The sequence below is a fragment of the Diadema antillarum genome, unplaced genomic scaffold (genome assembly GCF_040938485.1).
Source record: "Diadema antillarum isolate AM-2024a unplaced genomic scaffold, OU_Dant_1.0 seq00000744_RagTag, whole genome shotgun sequence".
Lineage (NCBI taxonomy): Eukaryota > Metazoa > Echinodermata > Echinoidea > Diadematoida > Diadematidae > Diadema > Diadema antillarum.
The window spans coordinates 808,899-829,661 of NW_027271641.1; the positions used below are offsets into that span (position 1 = coordinate 808,899).

The 20,763-nt window shown below is 38.4% G+C and overlaps 1 protein-coding gene across 3 annotated transcripts in view; it reads right to left on the reverse strand.

The window, feature by feature from the left end:
* Window positions 1–20,763, reverse strand: part of LOC139738464 (septin-7-like) — a 116,567-nt gene that overhangs the window by 46,214 nt on the left and 49,590 nt on the right. For all 3 annotated transcript variants that reach the window (XM_071649089.1, XM_071649091.1, XM_071649090.1), the window contains exon 4: window positions 888–988. In XM_071649089.1, coding sequence (XP_071505190.1) covers window positions 888–988 — 101 coding nt within the window. The remainder of the gene's footprint in view (window positions 1–887; window positions 989–20,763) is intronic.

Below are 20,763 nucleotides of genomic sequence, written 5' to 3' on the forward strand. Positions count from 1 at the left end.
CCGAGTTTTTTGTCTCCTTGGAAGCGCTATCGCAAACTTTTAAACGGAATGGCCTTTGATATTCATTCCTCTGAGATTTAACTGGTTCCTCTTCCTACAGTCGAGTGCATTCTAGCCTACCTGAATGTGAATACAAAATTTGTTGCACGTCACGTATACGGTTATAAGCTGAATAGTGCAGAAATTCTGCTATAAAAACTGCATGATTTTGTAATTTGACCACACCACAGACATTTGATATTTGAGTATTGATGATAAAACAACAAATGTCAGTGTATGTGTGTGTGTGTGTCGGGGCGGGGGGAGGTAGTCTTTACTCTTTCTACTTCATATATGAATGCAGATCTTGTATCAAAGGAACATTTCTAGTTACCTCTGACAAGGAGATTACTTTTTTTTGTAGCCATTGGTTTGTTTGTCTGTTTGTAAAATCACTCAAAAAGTTAGGAACAGATCAGGATAAAATTTTCAGAAAGAGTTGATAATGACAGAAGGAACAGATAAATTTTGGGAGTGATCCAGATCACTGCCTGGATCCAGGATTTGTAAAAAAAAAATTTCTTTTGAAGGATTATCATCAGGATATAGAGCCAACAAATGAGGGGATTCAAGCTGCTTGCATTTGAGGTGCGCATAAACACACAAGAGTGCACTCAAGGTGCAGCAAGAAGCTACGGCAGAGACATTATAAAGGATTCTTTATTATTGTGAATGAGAAAAATAGGGCCATTTTTAGCATACACGTGTATGTGTATATGGGTGGAAATGAGCTGCTTGGCGAAAAGTTGCACTCTCCCAAGTGCTTCTTTAGTTTGTTGGATGTGGGAAGGGATATATATATTCACGACAATAGGCTAACTGCCCAATGACTTCACGGAAATGTTTACCAGTTGCTGTTGTCTACTTGGTCGCCGAAGCCTGGTGTATCTACAATTGTCAGTCTCAACTGGACTCCATTTTCCTTGAGGACGACTTGTGATGTTTCCACCTGCAGCATGGGGGGGGGGGGGGGGGGGGGTAGGGGAGAGTAAAGAAACATTGTAGAGACATCAATCTATTTACTCTTCCAGCGGTAATTTTACTATTGTTAAAGGAACTACTGTGTAAGCTATCATTTTTATGAGTGTTTAATTTTCGCCAAATTCACGAATCACAATTGGATCGTGAATTAGTCAACACGCGAAAATGTGGCCATGCACTGGGGTTGTGCTTTTTCGATAGTGTCGGTGCCAACTCGCGAAAACAACATCTCTCGAAAATGTCTGTGACCTCTTTCACGAAAATAACAGCTTATACAGTATGCAATACAAACGTATGTTGACTTGCATTGATTCATAACACCGTGATCATCACGGACAACCTTGTGTCTAACTAAATGACTATCTAAACATGTCTTGTATATCGCTGTAACACTGGGTAATTTTCCTACTATTTTTCTTTACAACTTGGATTCGATACACGTACAAAACACCTCCAAACTAAGAATATGCCAGTGATATCTTCTGTCAATCACTGGAAAATGCTAATATGATTGAACAAGAAGAAGGTACTGTACGAGCCGAGATTTTCGCGGTGGTTTTATTTTTCGCGAATTTTGCGAATCGCCTTTGAACCGCGAAAATAACAACACGCGAAAATAACAACGCGCGAATAACTAAGTTCAGTTAGACCCTCACAACTGCGAAATTAACAACACGCGAAAATGTCCTCCAAGTAGCATTTCGCGAAAATATCTGTACGTGAAAATTTCAGCTCGTACAGTAACTGGTGAACTATACAGTACAGCAATACACAATCTGATTTCACATCACTACCAAGAGAAGACCACCAAAAAAAAGAAAGAAAAAAAAAGAGGTCGACTCATCTTAAAAACAAGAAAATCTTGACACAGCTGCTCTGTTGTCATAAGAGACAACTACAGTAGTAAACTGCTCCATACTCTTTGTTTTGCACAATCTAATACCTGGAACCATGGCATAATGACAACAAAGAAAGGACACTATCCTATTCCCCTATAAAGCATCATAATTTTTTCGAAGATGTAAGGTAAGGTTAAATACTGCTCTACATCAATGATAGACCAGTATATTTTCCAATAATGCATTTTATGTGTGTTTTTTTTTTCTTGTTGTGCTAGTTCTTAATATTACTTTTACATGGGGGTGGGGGATGGTTGGATGGCTGCGGCTGCTTTACTGAATCTTAAACCTCATTCCATTTCAACGAAACATGAACAATTTCAAGTTTGACACTACAACTGCTTTTCCAAAGTGTGCATCTGATTCTGTACATGGAGGGAGGGGAGTTTACCGAAAAAGATTTTCCTTGTGTGTGTATGTGTGTGGGGAGGGGGGTAATTGGATGATTAAAGGTACTTGTTACGAATGTCTGAGAAGTGACAAGAGCTAGTGCGGTTGCAGAACCTCATTATCCCATTTCTTAGGTGGAAAATCTAATTAGACTGTAATGAAATGCCGCACAGGAAACATTATGGCTTCATACGACATGAGTGTGTGCATATGTATGTGAGTGAGTGAGTGTGTGTGTGTGTGTGTGTGAGAGGAAGGAAAATAAGAAATGAATGAGGTTAGCACAGAGAGCTGCCAGCCACATCAAAACGGGATGATTTCATTGCCACGCTGTTATCGCTAAGTGATTTTCCCTCCGCTCGTGATGCATGCACACAAGAGATGCAGTCCACTTTCAGATCCACAGTACACGTACGGTAGCATTGGTTTGTTTTGGTTTTTGCTTGCACTCATAGCTCCGTCACACACTTCAAGTCACGTTTACAGTCATGGAGTATTCGGACATTCGAATGAGTCTTCTCGCCGATCGCAACATGTGAATGGCATTCCACGCTATAGCCCTGTCCTATGTATGGCCTGTCATCCTAAGACATGGATCCTCATGCACATACTGTAGAAGCAAGAGTATGCATGCACCACACACATTATACAAACAGAGCGCTGTTTGCTGACGGAAGTGAATGAAGGTCAAGCTGATGAGCTCTACCTCTTTCACACATACGCTAGAGGTCGAGAAACCATTCAGATCAGAAATGCGCACCAACCAAAAACCCAAGCCTACCTCAACTGGAAAACACCTCCAGAGTACGATTAGTCACATTGTATATGACTTGAGATACATGCTGGGGAGAACTGTGCCTTCAAGCTTGCTATAAATTTAACAGACTCACAGAAATAACTTGATGGGCATGAAATGTGTGTCAAAGAACACATTTTAATATCAATAAGCTCTTTTGTCAATCTGAAATGGTTAATAGTTGTTCTCATTCTCTTTCCAAATTCATTTCTTCTTTCAATAGCTCCCTCTTTGTCTTTGTTTGTATATCTCTCTCTATCTCTTTCTCTAGTTTTCTTAATCTAAAAGGTTTAAAGAAATCTAACTCTGAAAGTAAAGGCAAAGCAAGCTCTTACAACCTGCAACATAAACTTGCACTCATTTTTATTACTCAGTAATGACAACAGAAAAATTCAAATGCACAAACAGTTTTACAGGATCAGTAAGACTGTCATACAATGTACATCTTCAAAGAACACATTTCTTTATAATAGCAAAGACCTGTCTGACGCAAAATCAGTCGGAATTTGCTGCAGACGGTGACTCGGAACAATGATTAGGGAGAATAATGAGAGAGCAGTCTGTATGAAATTATGTCAAAAGCAAAATTAAAGCATCCCTAATGCCCCTCCCCCTCCTCACAGACAGACAGAAGACAGACAGACAGACAAACAGAGATAGACAAACAACACGATGCCATCTAACCAATGCATAATATGCACACAATTTACTATGTCAGTCAACCATCTATTCTAGAAAGAGATGCAAATACACAAGTCAGAGCTGCTAGCATTTACAAGCCACAATCATGGAGGTTTCTTTTGAAAACTGAGGTCTCGTCCCGACCATACTCAGGCAGGTGTCTATGGGAAATGTGTGTGATATAGCAAAATCAGCCAGTCCTCAATGGGTCAAGGGAGATACACTGTACCTGCATTTTACATGCATCTCAATATATTTAAAAAAATACACATCCGTAATAATATGGGTAATTCCCGTATCAGAAAAGCTTTAATATCCTCTGGGAATTTGAAGAGATGTTTTCAAAAGCTTCAAGGGCTCCTCGTAAGAATAAGGAAGACTGGGCAGATGTGGTTTATCATACAATCGGAATACACTTAACCTAACAAAAGGTGAGGGAGAGACACATTATTTGTGGATATATACCAGGGCCAGACAAAAAAATGCAGCCATACATGAGTGAATCGCTGACAAGAGATAACGACCTCATGTACCCCTGGTCTAACATCATCAAATCCCCACGCTGATTGTCAGGGCACAAACGAGCCCCATTTTTCATGGGAACGTTAACGAGACGCAGGGTTCAGAGATCAGCGGCTTTGGTACATTACGACCGAACCATCCCTCCAAATTCACTCATAATGTTCGCCCGCAGTTTTGATGTGCATTCTCCCAATTCTCACAACATCGCAGGGAAATGAAAATGAAATAAACTGGGGTCAAAAAGAGAAGGCAGGACACAGAAAAAAAAATGGCAGGTAATATGACTCTTGGGGCATTATTTTTAGAGGCAGGAAAGGTTGGGAGTATGGGAGGAGCCTCGTCTGGTGCCCTCTATACGCCAGCATTATGAGAATGATCAGAAGAGTGAAGAAGATAGCTAACAACACATGTAGGGATTGGGGGAGGTCATCCACTATTTATTTAGTCTGCCGCACATACACATGTACACGTGGAGTGAGATGGTGAAAGGCTTAGCTGGAGTTTCTAGACTCGGGCTGGGATCTGTGGTACCTTCACTGGATGTGGAGGGGTGAGATGATGGGGGTTGGTGACGGGTAGGCCCCTAAATATGCACCACACCCAAATGCCACACCTTGCAGGCTTAACCCGCTGAGGACGGGCTGATTTTGCTACAACACGCATTTCCACACAGACACTTGCCCGAGTATACTCGGGACTCGTCCTCAATGGGTTAACTAAGAGCCCAGGGCTACCCAATATACCGTGTAAGGCTGAATTAAGTACACAATGAGATATCACTTCATGATCTCCCCTTTATAGAACATCAACCATTGAGACCTCAGCAGAAACCATTGGCATCAACTTACAACAACTTATAACTTCCAAGCACGGTTGCATGCCACCACTTACAAAAATCCTGTTTCATTCAGCTGAGCACAAAATCCCACTGGATATGACATCCACACCGGGTTTTAAAACATACAAAACTTACAGTGTGTGAGAATACTTCCAGAATCATTTTCATGGGCATGATGTGGAAGGGGAGACAGTTGTGGTTGGAGTGAAAGTTCATGTCTGGAGTGATGAACGCAAGTACTGTATACGCCGAATATTTCCCGAGGTTTTTATTTTCGTGAATTTCGCGAGTCAGGTGCTATTCGTGAAATTAAAGACACGCAATAATATTGACTCTGATTCCGATGCGGATGTGACGTACGCGTGTACATTTCTCAGTTCAGTACAGGACTCCACAACTGCGAATTTAACTACTTGCGAAATCGTCAGGAATTCCTGATTCGCAAAAATTTAAACTCACGAAATATATGGCATATATCCAGTATTTCACAGCCAATGGTAACAGTCCACACGCAATATACCCTTGCAATTCATTTATCCATCCATGTAAATTCCAGTTTAAATGAGGGGGCTACAGTACTCTAAATAAAAATGTCAAGTCTCTAAACGTTTAAAAAGTAGTACAACCCCAATTTAGCTCTTGCTGGTACATTTCATACAGTTGTATACATGTACATGTATATGAGAGAGAGACAGACAGACAGAGACAGAGACAGAGACAGACAGACAGACAGACAGACAGACAGACAGACAGACAGACACATAGATAGACAGATACATGTAGACAGAGGAAATGATGACTTTATGCGCAGATGGTTAATAACAAAGACATGTTCATCAATACGACAAAACAGACTGTCCCTGTCCTCGAAGTTTGATCCTAAAAATTGTACTTCAGCTCAAACTGCAGAACTACACATACAATCTATATCACATACTACACATATGACAAGTACGATGTACCTGGATATTATCAATGTATAGTCTTGTTGTTCAATTCTTGTGTCAAAATTTAGTATGCAGATTACTATCCGAGTATTGAGAACTAAAGCCTGCCACCACCACCAAAAAAAAAATAAAGAAGAAAAAAAGAAAGAAGAAGAAGCAAACTTTGCCTTTCTATTCACTACTGATGAGACAGTAAAACTAGCAAATTGCTGCAGTTATACCCAGATAATGTCCTTGTAGAGAGCAAAATATGCACAGGAGTGGATGTGTACATAATGACTCACGCTATTGTACAACAACTATTGTGACATACACATAATGAATACAATATTTCTCCAATTCAATGGTAGTCTGGTAGATTACAGACAATCAAAACATGTGATTCTTGATGCAGGCTCGATGTCTATTCATGACAGATATACCTCCTTCACTTTTAGTCTCTAATAAGAAAACTTTTTTTATCGATGTTTAATCATCATGCTACACCAAATTATAAGTTGAATAACAAATATTGAAAAAGGCAGATACACGTACATAGTTGCACGTTGAACAACAAAAATATGAGCACAAGAAAGAAAAATAGTCCCTACGTCATTCATGTTGGTATCCCTGAAGTGAATCTTGTATTCCTAGAAAATACTTCACAAAGATTCCACGAAAACTTGATACTGCAAAACAGAAATTATAACGGTTACCATGGCAACAACTGCTAATTGTGGATTCAATTTGCTGCTTTCCGGCTGCTGTCATGGCAACTCCAATTAAGGCAAATTGCACATGCTGTAAATGCATCATGTCTATGCCACATGCTAGGTTTTTACCTTTATAGCAAAACATTAACTCTGTCGGATGATGGGGGGGGGGGGGGGTCTCTTAACAGTGGAAAATAGCAAACATAAAATTATGTACCCATGTTGGCATAAAGTCTGTCAGTCGGGGGGGGGGGGGAGGAATTCCTAACCGCTAGAAAATACACTTAAACATAAAATTATATGGATGCTGGAATAAAGTTTGTAATACTGAAGGACCATAAGACAACTAATCATCTGTGCTAAGGGTATTTGCACAACACATGAAAAGATTCACTCATACCATGTCCTGTCTGAATACACATTTGCCTTCAGTCTTACTGTGGCAAAACAATCCATAACACTGCATTGCTTATTGCATGAATGTGCTCATGATGAATAAACTCTGCACATTTCTCCCATTCTCTGATACATCAAAACTTATTAATCCATTAAAAAAAAAAAAAAAAAACAATGCAATGCTCTCGGCCTCTTTTAAACCCTACTACCTGGAGTTCAACATCTATAGATAACCATTTTTAACATGTGAAAGAGATAAAAAGTGTAGACTTCTCTAGTAATTGCCACAAGAAAAATTATGCTCCATACACGCACAGACACAGACGCTCACATGCTAGGAATCTACTACAAAAGTGTAGTCTCCAGCACCAGACTTTTGAGGAGGAGCTGCAAGTAATTTGTGTGCCACCTTGCCCTAGCCAATAGCTGGAGGCATCATACAAAAGGCTGGGCCACAGAGGCGGATGCATGTCTGCCTGCAAATGAAGATGTCCCCTTTGTTACCGCAGGAACATCTGTCTATGACGGAGCCCCCTGGGTGAGTCACTGGCGGTGGTACACCTGAATGTACCATCATGATTATCATCGACGGGGGCCAGGGAATTGATTAGAACATGGAACCAGGCAGACAATCTGAGGGTTAATGCTAGAGCGGTCCCACTGTGAGATGTTATAGAGAGGCAGTACTGTAGGAGTAGCGTGGACATGGTGGAATTATCGTTCATGAAAAGAACAGATGCAATTAAAGTGTGGAATTACACTGGAAGTGGGATTAGATGACAGTCAGTGGAGAGGAAGGAGATAAGAAATAAATGGAAAATAGAAAGGAGAATATACAGCATGATATGTCTCATTAAAAAAAAAAAATAGATATACAGTGTACATGTACATGTTTTCACAAGGCTTTTACCCTTTGGATAAGAAAAACAAACACGTTCAGTTGTTTCTTGGCATAGTGTTTTCTAACTTTCTACATCGCTGAAATGAATGTTTTATTGTGGCTTCTTCTGGTATGAGAGAGAAATTTGAATGTATTGTGCAAGCAAAATATTTCCGAAATCTGCCCCAATACGAGCACCACAACATGCATCGTAAGTTCTATTGTTGTCGATCAAGATTAAGTAATACAGACTCTTGCACTAATGAATACAAAAGAAACAAAAAGAAAACCTGTCCAAATGGTTTCTGCAAACAGATTATCAACCTGAAAAAGATACATATCTATACCTGTATGCAAACAACAGTCGCTACTCTAGGAAAGTGCACTGTACAAACTTGAGCATGATTAGAAGAATACATCCTATGTATCGCTACAGACAGAATGTGTTTCATACAATGTAAAGACTATTCTATCCAAATGCAGAAGTCAAGACCACTTTATTCTATTTCCAATATGACAAAGCATTTAGGGCAAAATCAAGCCATTACTATTATCGATGTGATTGCTACAGTTGTATTATCAAGACTACCCCTCTCCCTCTCCCATTCTAAATGATACACTGACACAATGTGATGACATACTGTATACGCCGAATATTTTGCGAGGTTTTTATTTTCACGAATTTCGCAAGCCAGTTGATATCCAGATGCTTTCTAGAGCAGGTGTCAACAGAAGAAAGGAAGAAAAAGAGGTACACACACACTCTTCATGATTGATATCCTACTCACTTCATTCAAGCTTGGATTGGTGCAGAACCAAAATGAATACAGGATGCAATGCCCACAGTGAGAAGCTCTATACACACGTGTGTATGTGATCAATGACTACAGAGTAATCATCATTAATCAGCCAACATTGGTGACATTCCCAATAGCTGATAAAAACTAAAAAAAAAAAAAAAGAAAGAAAGACCGAAAGCAGATCCTTAGAAGAAAACTGGTAAATATGTCCCCCAGGCATGGAAACAACGTACTGCAAAATAGTAAGGATATGAATCTGAAAATTCATATGGTTTGCCAGTATCTGAGATATTTTCTAATGGCAACCATGAATCTCATCTAATATCAACCCTTAATTAAGTTGATTACCATTGATTTCCAGTCTGCACTACCCAGAGAGCACTGCCAACATTCCGAACCCCCCCTCTACCCAGTTTGCATGCGACCTACAGCACACAAGGGCGTGATGAGATTGAGTTGCATGAGTGCTCAGATGGGTGAGATAATCAAATTAGACCGCCTCTAGGCTAATCCCCTTTTCATATGGAATAATCACCCCCATCATATCTTCATAACGGATAAAAAAAGAAGAACGGAAAAAGAGGCTACCCTCGCTGAATGCCTTCCTTGCCTTAAAAACCTATACCCTTGGGCCCTGACAGCGGTATACCTCGCACCAATGAACATGACTAGAAACTCCTCTTCTCTTTCTGTGGAGAATATAATTTACCAGTCAATTTAATATCTGCTTTTATGCACTTTGAAAATTGCTAACATGTCCTGTGGTAATGTCCAGTCGCCATTCATGGTCCCTTTAGAATGGGTACATGTGTTCAAGCGCCTCACAGACAAGCTTGTGTCTATTTACATTGTACATAATTTCTTTTTTCTTTGTTTGGGTGAGTGTAAGGTAGTTGGCTAGTAATTTACATGCACTTTTATTACACTATTAAATACAGGAAGATATTGACCCATGTTTTGCTCAGCAACCATTTTCAAGACACAAATGCCTTTCATTCTTAGCCATTTTCTGGTATTTTCTTAACTCCTTAAATCCCGACTTTCATTGACTTGGTACATCAGACACATTTATAGCTACAACTAGGACCATATTGTGGTGTATGTGCAGCATATTTCTCAATTTTTTTGTCTAAAAATTTTACAAGGTGACTGTCAGTTTTAAAAAGCAACACTTACAGAAATATTGCTCACTATATTGTACATACATATCACTGAAGTGTGCTGTTTATATCGAAGGTAGGAAGTCTCTATTCTTTCTCTTGCAGAATAACAATGTTCCTCTTTCTCATTCCGTCAAAGTGGTGCTAGTGAAATTGTCTGAAATATTAATCTAACAAAATATATTACGTATTTGTCTTCCACTCTTACATGCTCCCAGCTATACCATCTAGTGTATTCCTTGAAAGCCAATATTACACAGATACCAATTCCCGTTATTAGAAAAGGCTTTTAGATTCGTGGGTTGAGGCCCTCCTTGATCACTAAACAAAAACAAACTCATCGCTAAGAAAATCCAAGTACTTTTGTCCCCAATGAAAACAAAACCACCATCAAATAAAAGTTGTTATTGTATAGTTTCCATAATCTGCTGGAAAAGATACAATGGATAAACATTTGCCTTGTCCTATGTGGACAAATGGATCAAATAGGATGAATAATAGTGTCAGTTTTTGTGACTTTTCCAGCATATTGATATGTGAAAGCAAAGAAGAAGACTATTGAAAAGTAAAATTCACTTTATAAGTTGCTACATTCCACTTCAAGCAATGTACATAGTTTTCAAGTACAAGCATCTAGGATATAAACACAATGAATCACCTGGAGAACAGAAGTAAAAATTAATGCACATTAGCATGACTGAAATATAAACTAGAAAAAAATAACATAAAAAGTAAAAGAAGTCTCTTGAAAGGAGACCAAAGTCCAATAAAGACACACGCTATTACATGAGACACAAGGCATGGCAGTTTATCATTCATTCCAGTTTCAGTTGATGTTTAACTGCATTTGAAGCACTCAAAGACTTTAGAGGTAAACCACAAACACGTCTTGCCCGCTTTTCTCTCACTTATTAATTGTTCGTCAAAACTGCATCCAACATAACATGCTTTGACAAAAGAGGGTTGCATAGACTATCATAGCTGTAGCCAAGAACCTGAAAGAGCATTTGTAGAACAAGAAATAACTTGCAACTTGTAATTCATGTAAGATGCTGTCCCACACGTCCGTTTTTGTGTTAGTGTACAAACACTGCACATCAGTGGGCACATACTGTACTTAATTCATGACCTGAAATGGTCTGAAATGCAAAATGAAATTCTGTGTGGGAAAAACTATTCTAAACTATCAAATCAGCATCTAGATTTTGCTAACTAATGTCTTAAACACATGATGCAAAACATCTGCATTATACATTGTCATACCAGGATACTACATTCTGCATACTATGAAAACAAACAATCATACATAAAGATGCATACTAGTTCTAGTATTACAAATCTCTATGGCCACATATAGTCAAAGTCACCTAGTATCAAATGCTGAGACTTTTGCTCAAAATTTCCCAGATTTATGTTGCTTCCATTTCTCATGTATTTGGTCAACTCAAACTGTAAACCAGAGAGATGAGAAGTTTGGACTGGAGTCTACATGTACACATTGCCTTGTTCACGTATGTCACAAAGAAATATTCCACCACTGACCCATCTACATGTACTCTGATACACTGATATGTTGTACACAGTGTATGTGTACAATTGGGTACATAATCGTACCTTCAGAACAATAGTAGGGGACAGCCTACACTGTCATGTCAAAATATGTGTACATCACTACAAGTGTACATATTACACCATCCGCAGCTGGAAAGTACCCATAAAGAGGTACATGTATCATCAAGGTTTCTGACTATACATATGTATTTTACGTTTTGATGGTTTAATGTGCACAAACAGACAGACATAACATAAATAGTAAAAGTACTCTGTTGATAGAGGCTTTAAAAACTGGGGGTGGGGTGGGAAAGGGGGAGTGGAAATTTGCAAGAGATTAGCTAATTGTGCCTTTCTAAGTATCAATAGCCATCATCATGATTACAACATATAAAATTGATTTTATCACCACTCAATGGACATCGCAAAAATGCTATCATGACAGTGAGTCATATTCACTATTGAGCAGGTTTTGTGGCGCCTTTCGAAACTCTTTGGGCCCAATTCACACTTACTGACGGATGTCTCGTGATAACGTGTCTATGAGGTGTTGATCTGCCCCACTACATACAGATAATGAGGATCATTTGAGACCTAATTCTCTTTTATGGCACAGGAAAAAAAACCCACATAAAATTCAACCATCCATTCAATAATTTCCATATTAGGCTATGAATACCAAAGTGCAAGGTCATTTATTTCCAAGGTGAATTCTTCATTAATGTGACCGCCCTTCTGCTCATGTACATGTACCAGTCCACTCTTCAAAACATTTATACTGAATGTCTCTTTGATGTTTTTATCTTTGTGCGTCCATGCATACGTGACCTATTACCACAAAATCCTGAACATGTGATAAAGAGCATTCCAGTGAAATATATTTCCATCCAGTTATATTTCTATCCAGTTATATTTCCAAGAACCTACCACAGCAGGAAAGAGGAAAGCCAGTCATCACAAAAACATGGCTTGTAAGACAGGAGTCATGTAATGAAAATAGGTCAATCCAAGAGATCACAGTAATAAGCTTTGTAAATTTTTCAAATTCAATACCACAATGTACATTATAAGACTTTGAAACTTTGAAAGGAGGTTGTTAAGATATATAGAATTTCAGCTATGATGCTAAATTTTAGTTAAGACGAATTATCAAACGTTCTTTCCCACCATATCAAAGTTTCAACTCATCAATGACCGCAACCTTGTCAGAGCAATGCAAGTGGTAGGTCAAATGAACTTTCTCTTTTTATAATATTCTGGAGTATTTTCACCAAGATTAGCAATGCTTTTTACAGTGTTTTCAATTTGCTAGAGTAATATTCAGCAGCACAAGTGCATGAGGGAAGCAATAAATTCTGAAATGACAAGGGTCAGACTTTCTCGTCTGTAACTTCTGTAATAAGGCTTCTCCCTTCATGTACATAAGAAATCAATCTCCATGAATGCTTACAAAAATGTATTTCTCTGAACTACAATCCTACAGAAATAACTCATATTGTAGTGAAAATCTTTTTATTTTTATTTATTTATTTATTCATTTTTTTTTTTTTTTGGGGGGGGGGGGGAGCAGAATGTTAATTTCCCATGTGACAACTTTCTCCTTTGTACAAGGATAGATCTCTACAGCAAAGAAATACATATTCCTATCACAATATATACATGGCTAAACATGCAGGGCTGTCAAGGTGATCCTACACACTGTACATTTACAACTGTAGAATACAGCACACACCATACATTTAGTGAGTCTAAATTCTCGCTAATTGGGACTTTCCGACGATTTCGCGAGTGGTTGAATTTGTGATTGTGGAATACTGTACTGAATGGAGAAATGTATACAATTGTAGGGCCTATTAGTGCACATCACATTCATGTCGGGATCAGAGTCAATATTTTCACATGTCTTTAAATCTGCGAATAACACACTCTGACTCATGAAATTCGCGAAAATAAAACCTCGCAAAACATTTCGTGCATACAGTACAGTATCAAAATCTGGGAGATTTGAAAGGTTAATAATTATGGAAATATTTACGTATTCCATACATCCTGACGGACAAAAATTATTACAGTCTATTATCCAATATAAAGAAATGTTAACATTTTCAGAAAATTCACATTTCAAAACATAGATTCTACATTCAGAGTATAATGTGTAACACACTGCAACTAAAAATCTTCCAGAAGATGTTGCAAGCATGCACATAAACACACTAATCTTTCATATTAATTTTACAAAAATTACAATTGAACATCATATGTACGGAGGCAGTAACATGTTAGTGTAAGCCAATCCTGAAATGCAAGAGCAAAATTGGTGACACATTACCTTTTCTATGTGAATTTATTCTTCGATACTGACCAAAAGGATACAGAATGATCACAGTTCACTGCTGTTTCTATCAAAACACCCTCTCTTTCACACCTTTATTGGTGAAACGGAGAAGTCAAGTCAGCATATCTATCAATTTTGTTGAAAATGAAGTGTGGTTACACTGCGAAATCAACCCCTACACTTGCTAAACGAAACAAAACAACTACGCATGAGACTCACAAATCCACTCCCACAAACACGTCTGCCATTAACTATCAAATGTCGTCGAAGGGTGCGGCAAAACATTGGTTTTCATTCGCTTATTTTCATGTCGAGAAATCAATCTTTTCCCCAAAAAAACTTTCGATGTCAACAGAATGACACGAAATAGCCATCTCCTAGAGCTCATGCTTTTTGCATGCATCCAGCACTTTTTCCTGGGGTTATGACATCACTGAAACCGAACCTCAAACTGCGCAATCACGTCACAGTCTCTGCGACATAAATCCTCCGTGCGGCTGGCTCTCCTCCACATCTCCCCGCGATCTGCGAGATTTTTCTCAGCCATTTTGGCAACGAGATCTGACAAGTCTGAGAGCCTGGGAATTCCTCTCCTCCACTGCACCTTCACTCTTTTTCAAAAAAAGCTCTGCTTTCCAGGCCTGACAAAGAAGACCCAATTTTCTTCATTGGCATGCAGTTGGAGTATATCAGCTTTGCCCTGTAATGTACATGTAATACTCGAAGGCTTGTGAGGGTTCTTTTCATTACCCCTCCAAAAAGTGAACTTCCAAAATGAAGATTCTAAAGGTACCGTTACTCAAGTAAGTCCTCACAAAGTTTTAAAATACAAAAAGTGTATCCCTTTCATTTCAGAATGACTTACAATTGATGATACTGGCATACAACTGTACCTGTACCCACATGTCAAATTTGATAAAACAAAGTTGGATATCAACATAACTACATCACTGGATATCATAAGAACATCTTCCACTCATAAATGCTGAAAATAGTCAGAAATGTCACATTTTCATGAATTCTTCAACCCGGGTCTCCATTTTATATGATTTCTGATACAAACTTGACATTTTTGACAGGAGGCAATGCCCCAAGAATTAGGGATAAATGTTTTCCGGTTAAAGTCAAAATGGATGGCACACTTTTTTATTTTGCAAACTGTAAAACAAACAATACAGGTATCTTGTAGTAATTCACACGAGCAAAAAGTAGTACACAACATTTACAAATGTATAGACATTTATATCTTTGCATGAGTATCAGGTATAAAACATGCAGAAATTTTCCACATCACAAAATATTCCACATTTGTATGGTTGTGCCGTCTTTCAGTCATGGACTGCCGAATCTTTTAACAGAGAATGTTTGAAGTGGTGACAGCATAACCATTGGTATTTTTCTCCTAATCGTTCAACAGTATCAAATTCCGACATCGACCGTGGAGAACACAAACATTCATGACTCGTGCGGCAAAATCCAGCCTCCGAACTTTGCTCCATTAATCGCGCATGGCTGGCTCTCATTTCATTCTTCGGGGGATTGATTTACGCCAGAAAGTTATGTCTCCTGGCACGCCGCGCTCATAAACTTCACCTGTCAAGAGTGTAGTCGCATCTGGTGCATCAATGGCTATGCGGTCTGTCTCTATGTTATGAGTTCTATTTCCTACATAGTTGCTCCTCAATACCAACTACATTATTGTGGCCAAGTTATAAACGATGTAATATGTGCTGTACTGACAGAAATCAATCTTGTCAATCGCAGGGTAATGGAAGTGTGTCAGAGTATGTATGACAAGGGGGTTCTCAGTGAATCTTTGTTGTTTTTGTTGTTGTTAACAGAATAATTGTACATTGAATGAAATTGTTAGCAATGCAAGAACCCGAGCATATCAATTTCAAATACGGTATAGTTTAATATCACTGGTGCTTACAATACAAACGCCTAACATTCTACATTATTACAGTACAGATTTTTCATTTTATACACACATCCCCCCCCCCCCCTCCCCCAACATTCTGACCTTATGTCTATACCTGAAAGGACAGTAGTGCTCAATTGTGGAATAAATGATACAAAAATATGGATTTAATCTACTATGAGGGCTCGGCAGCGGAACAGATGAGCAGATATATCCGAGCAAGGATCTGACCTCGTTCGCCGGTGCTTTAATCATTTCCTGACTGCCTGCGACCACAGCTGCTCGAAATTGAAACGCTCAATACCATTGCCGGACAGCTATATAAATATCTGCCGATCCCCTTCCCCTAAAAATGTAACTCTCCTCTTCTCTTACCCCCCCCCCCCCCACACCCCACACCCCCTTTTCTCCCCATCTCATCAAGGATCTGAACAGTCTTTTCAATTGTACGTGTTATCACAGTGCCAGCACAAGATCTGAAGCTGACCTTTTCTCCATGTCTTGTCCTCCTACAGTGTATCTACGTTTGTACAACTCTCTTCATTTTGTTACAGCTTTTTTGTCTGTTTCTCTTAAATCCCTGCCTAAGAATATGCTTTATAAATGCACACATCTCTCAATCTGCAAAAAATTGTACTTGTGTTTGTGTCATCACCTCTGGTATTAAGACTATGACCTGGCATTATGCATTTCTTGAGGTCTAGGTCCATATATAGCCATCCAGTCGGGAAGGTGATACACATTTATGGGATAAGTGCTGCTACTTGAACCTGGTTTGATGTCAAATCCAGTCTGATCTTAGCTTGATACAAGTCGTATACCGGTACTTAGGGACATCTCCTCTCAATATATGAGGATATTAACACTAGCATGTTTGCAAAAGAGCTGCAGGGCCCGGTCTTATAAAACTTCCAATTGATTTCAACTTGTAGTTTGCAAATATCTAATATAATTCAAATTGCCACCGATCAGTATGAATCATATCAATCCTGTAAGACTGAAAAAAAATGCATGTACCTAACTTTGGTATCTTTGTATTCCAAATATAAATTCCCACAGACCTTAAAATTACCCTCATGGTAAAGTGTGATTCCTCCTCTACCCATTACGATACTCTATGCATAGTTCTGATGTCAAGAATGACTGATTGATTGCAAATTTCAAGGTAACCTACAATTTGCAATTTATTTATTTATTTTTTAATTTCCGATGATTGATTTACATTAAAATTCAGTGCGAAAGTTCTGACTGATATCAATTCTAACCTTTTTTTTTTAGATGGATTTAAGAAATTATTTGGGAATGACTGAGGGACTTACAACTAGATTGAATCAATCACAACTCAACATACAACAGGGCCCTGGTATCATTCCATCAGCAACACATTTCTGCCCAGGCTACTGGAAAATTAAAAACAAAACACTTCATGACAACTCATCCCAGCCTCTGTGATAAATAATATTCTTTTCTTTTAATTTTTCCATCTTTAACTATTTCAGCCATAAAGGTGCTAGGGTTTTGTTTTGTTTTGTTTTATTTTGTTTTGTTTTTTTACTCAATGCAAGTTACTTATTCAGTGAAATAAGGCCATGTTTGGTTGTGAGCAACATTTTATCCATCTAAATATGGAGGTTCTTCTTCATTACAAAGCTCTTTGAAAATCACTGAAATTTGGTGCGATTCTGTGTCATAAATTTATGCAAATCAACACAATGATAAAGATGACTACTGGGCCATTGCTTTGTGTCCATGGCTTAACCTGCTGAAATTGTATCAGGTTTGTGTGGCTAGCACTTGTTTCTTTGTAAATCATCCACTAAAATATCAGACTAAAAACAGAGGTTAATAAATGAAAAAAAAACAACATAAACGACGGCAATAAAGTTTAAAAACATTTGACCTGAGGTGACCTACCATCTTGACCTCAAAGAAATTCCTGTATTCCCTGGGGGCTACAGATAGTCATCATGTCTGGCACACTACAGTCCTACCTTTGTGGCTGCCCTTCTTGTTTTACATTCCATAAACTCTGTTCAGTGTTAGACAGGCTCAATTATAACAGTATGGTTACAGGGAAAACAAGGAAGCCTGGCATCCCACAGTTCCCACATTACATTTTTATCTGCAAGAGGTATAACATTGTACAAGTCTATCATATGTGATAATCCTATACCTTGGTGCATCTATAATATTGAATGTGAATGTTGAAAATACTTGTGGCAATAATTACAGATGGTAATAAGTGGAGCTACATAATTCCACTCTCATTCCATTTTGCAATAACAAATATTATAGTACATTCTAAAATTAAATAGGAGAGATAGCTAAATTGGGAAGGGTTCAGATTTCAACATACCTTCATGTATGTGCATACAAGGGTATGTACAAGTACTAATCACAATAATTATAATCTTAGCACAAAGTATGGCTCATAGAGCATCTTACTGCCTCTATGTAATTACATCATTATCTTTATATGTAATCTCATATTCGTGCTATTCTCTTGTATTTGGCACATATGACTTTTTAAATACAACTGAATTACATGAATTACAAGAGTAAGAACTGTTGACAAAGGGTCTACATAGGACTTTCTTTCTGCCATAAGGTCATATCAATAAAACATAATTCGGTGCTGTTTGAACAAATGTGCTCTGAATTTGGTAACTATTTCATTTCCTGGAACGCATTTTGGAAATGAAGGAGAATTGTTGATTTTTTTAGCACTACAGTGCATGACCTTCGCATGCATAAACCTCTCCCTATAAAAGAAAAGAGCGGCCTTTGTATGCACAGCTTTACAGCAATGCCAAGCCACAAAAACCATCTCACTTTAAACCTACATAGCACAGTCAGCAGAGCATGAACTCAACAAATAAATCCCCCACAATTTCTGCATTAATAAATTAGAGAACAGAGAGAAGCTAAATGGCTTGGCATGTCTCATTCTAAATGCCCACTCTTTTTAGGAATTTCCTACAAAACCGCATACCAAATCTATCCATTAGTCCAGTACGCCTGAAATCAGACACGGAATTGTTTCCCAAAGATCAGAGAGAAATACTGAGTGGGGTGGGAGTGGGGCGGCAGAGGAGGAGGAGGTTAGTCAAAAAGGTAAACAGAAATTGTGTTACTGTTATACTCCATTTCAAATGCTGGTTTAACATTGATACAGAGTACACAAACCCTCTAAATTGTGAAAGGGTTTTACCACAGGAAGGACAAACTCACTAAGTACGTAAATAAAATTTTGAGCAGACAAATTAGATCACAAACTGTACACACATAATGTATTAAAATGAATATAATGATAATAATAATAATGTATCAATTTATAGAGCGCAAAACCTATAGACATATTCTTCTGCGCTATATTATATGAACGCCACAAAGCTCAAGTCCCTCTGCAGACCTGTACTCGACACGCGGATATTGATCGAGTTCAGTCTTCTTTCCACAAGGTTCATAAATTATGTACGTTTTACACCTGTCTCAGATTCATCACAGGCAACAGAGAACACTACACATGGGACTACACTGCACAGCACATCACCAGTGTTGCATAATTCTATGGGAACAGGGGAAGCCGTGAGCACACAGTGGACTGGATTTCACGTCCATCAGTAGGTTGCAAAGAGCATAATCAGGGAAAAGCTCCGGCGGGAGGGAAAAGCTCGAGCGGGAGAGATAGTATTTTTCGACACCACTTCACAGGAGCGTCTTCACTCTGCGAGATGAGTCAGAGTGCTATGTATAGCGATAGATCGAAAGAGAGACGGAGCGTGAACTCAATTCTGCGCCAGCTCCGGCATCATCGTGACACGCAAGGGAGAACTGCGCCTAGCAGGAGTTCGTGTGAATTTATGCAGTCACCTGCATGCAACCATTTTATTCTCCATACAAAATACTGCCAGCATTTGGCACCTCATGTATATTGGCTTCTGTTACAGAAAAATACAAACTTTATTGCAAACACAGAAAGTCTGAAGAGAAGGCCTGGAAAGGCAATTTCACATAAAACGGCTTCAATATCATTTGATCATTGGGAAAGCAATCTTTTTCCACAGAAATGTTATCCTGCGATGCTAATTACTGTCAATTGGAAGGCTGCGTGGGATTTTGAACCCACTTAGGGATCGTAATCCGGACTCATCCGTGCCATTTAGGCACAAATCCTACTAAATGTGCATGACATATCATCTGAAGGCATCAAAAGTTTCACATCAATTCTAATGGAGCTGTGTCAAATCATACTCGAGTGAATAAGTTCACCTGGGGCAATCACATCAAAGAGATACCTTGATATGCTATTATATCTGAATATTTCGAACAAGTGAAGGAAAAGATTTTTCTTTCCTTTCAAAACTTGTGTCAACTTACAAACTGTAGTATGGGCCTGATTTATTAAAGCACACAAGAGAAAAACAAAACATATAATATGTAAAAATCTTATGTGAAAAGATTCAATACAAATTTCTATTCTCATTTGCAGAGATATGTTTATTTAAAGAAATGTTGGCAAATGATTGTCTGGATGCTTTAAGCTGAGGCCCACTGTTTGCCCCCCCCCCCCCCCCCCAAAAAAAAAAAGGAGGAAAAATTGCTTTAATGACAGTCTGCTTTTTTTTTGTGATGACAAAATGAATGTTTACTGGGTTACAACAAATAGGCCTATAAGGCATCATGTATGATTATTGTATGCTATCAAATCATTACATTAGGGATTCACAGCTCATTCTTTGGAGATCTCTGTAACCTGCACAATTCATGTCTAATACAATAAATTACAGTCATTTGGAAAATGTATTCATAGATGTACAGATATGATCATATAGAAAAACAGATGAATACGATGTAGATAAAGATACAAATATACATGTATATGATACCACCTATTTACCTCTATATCCTTCTCTAGCTCATTCTCTTCTTGCC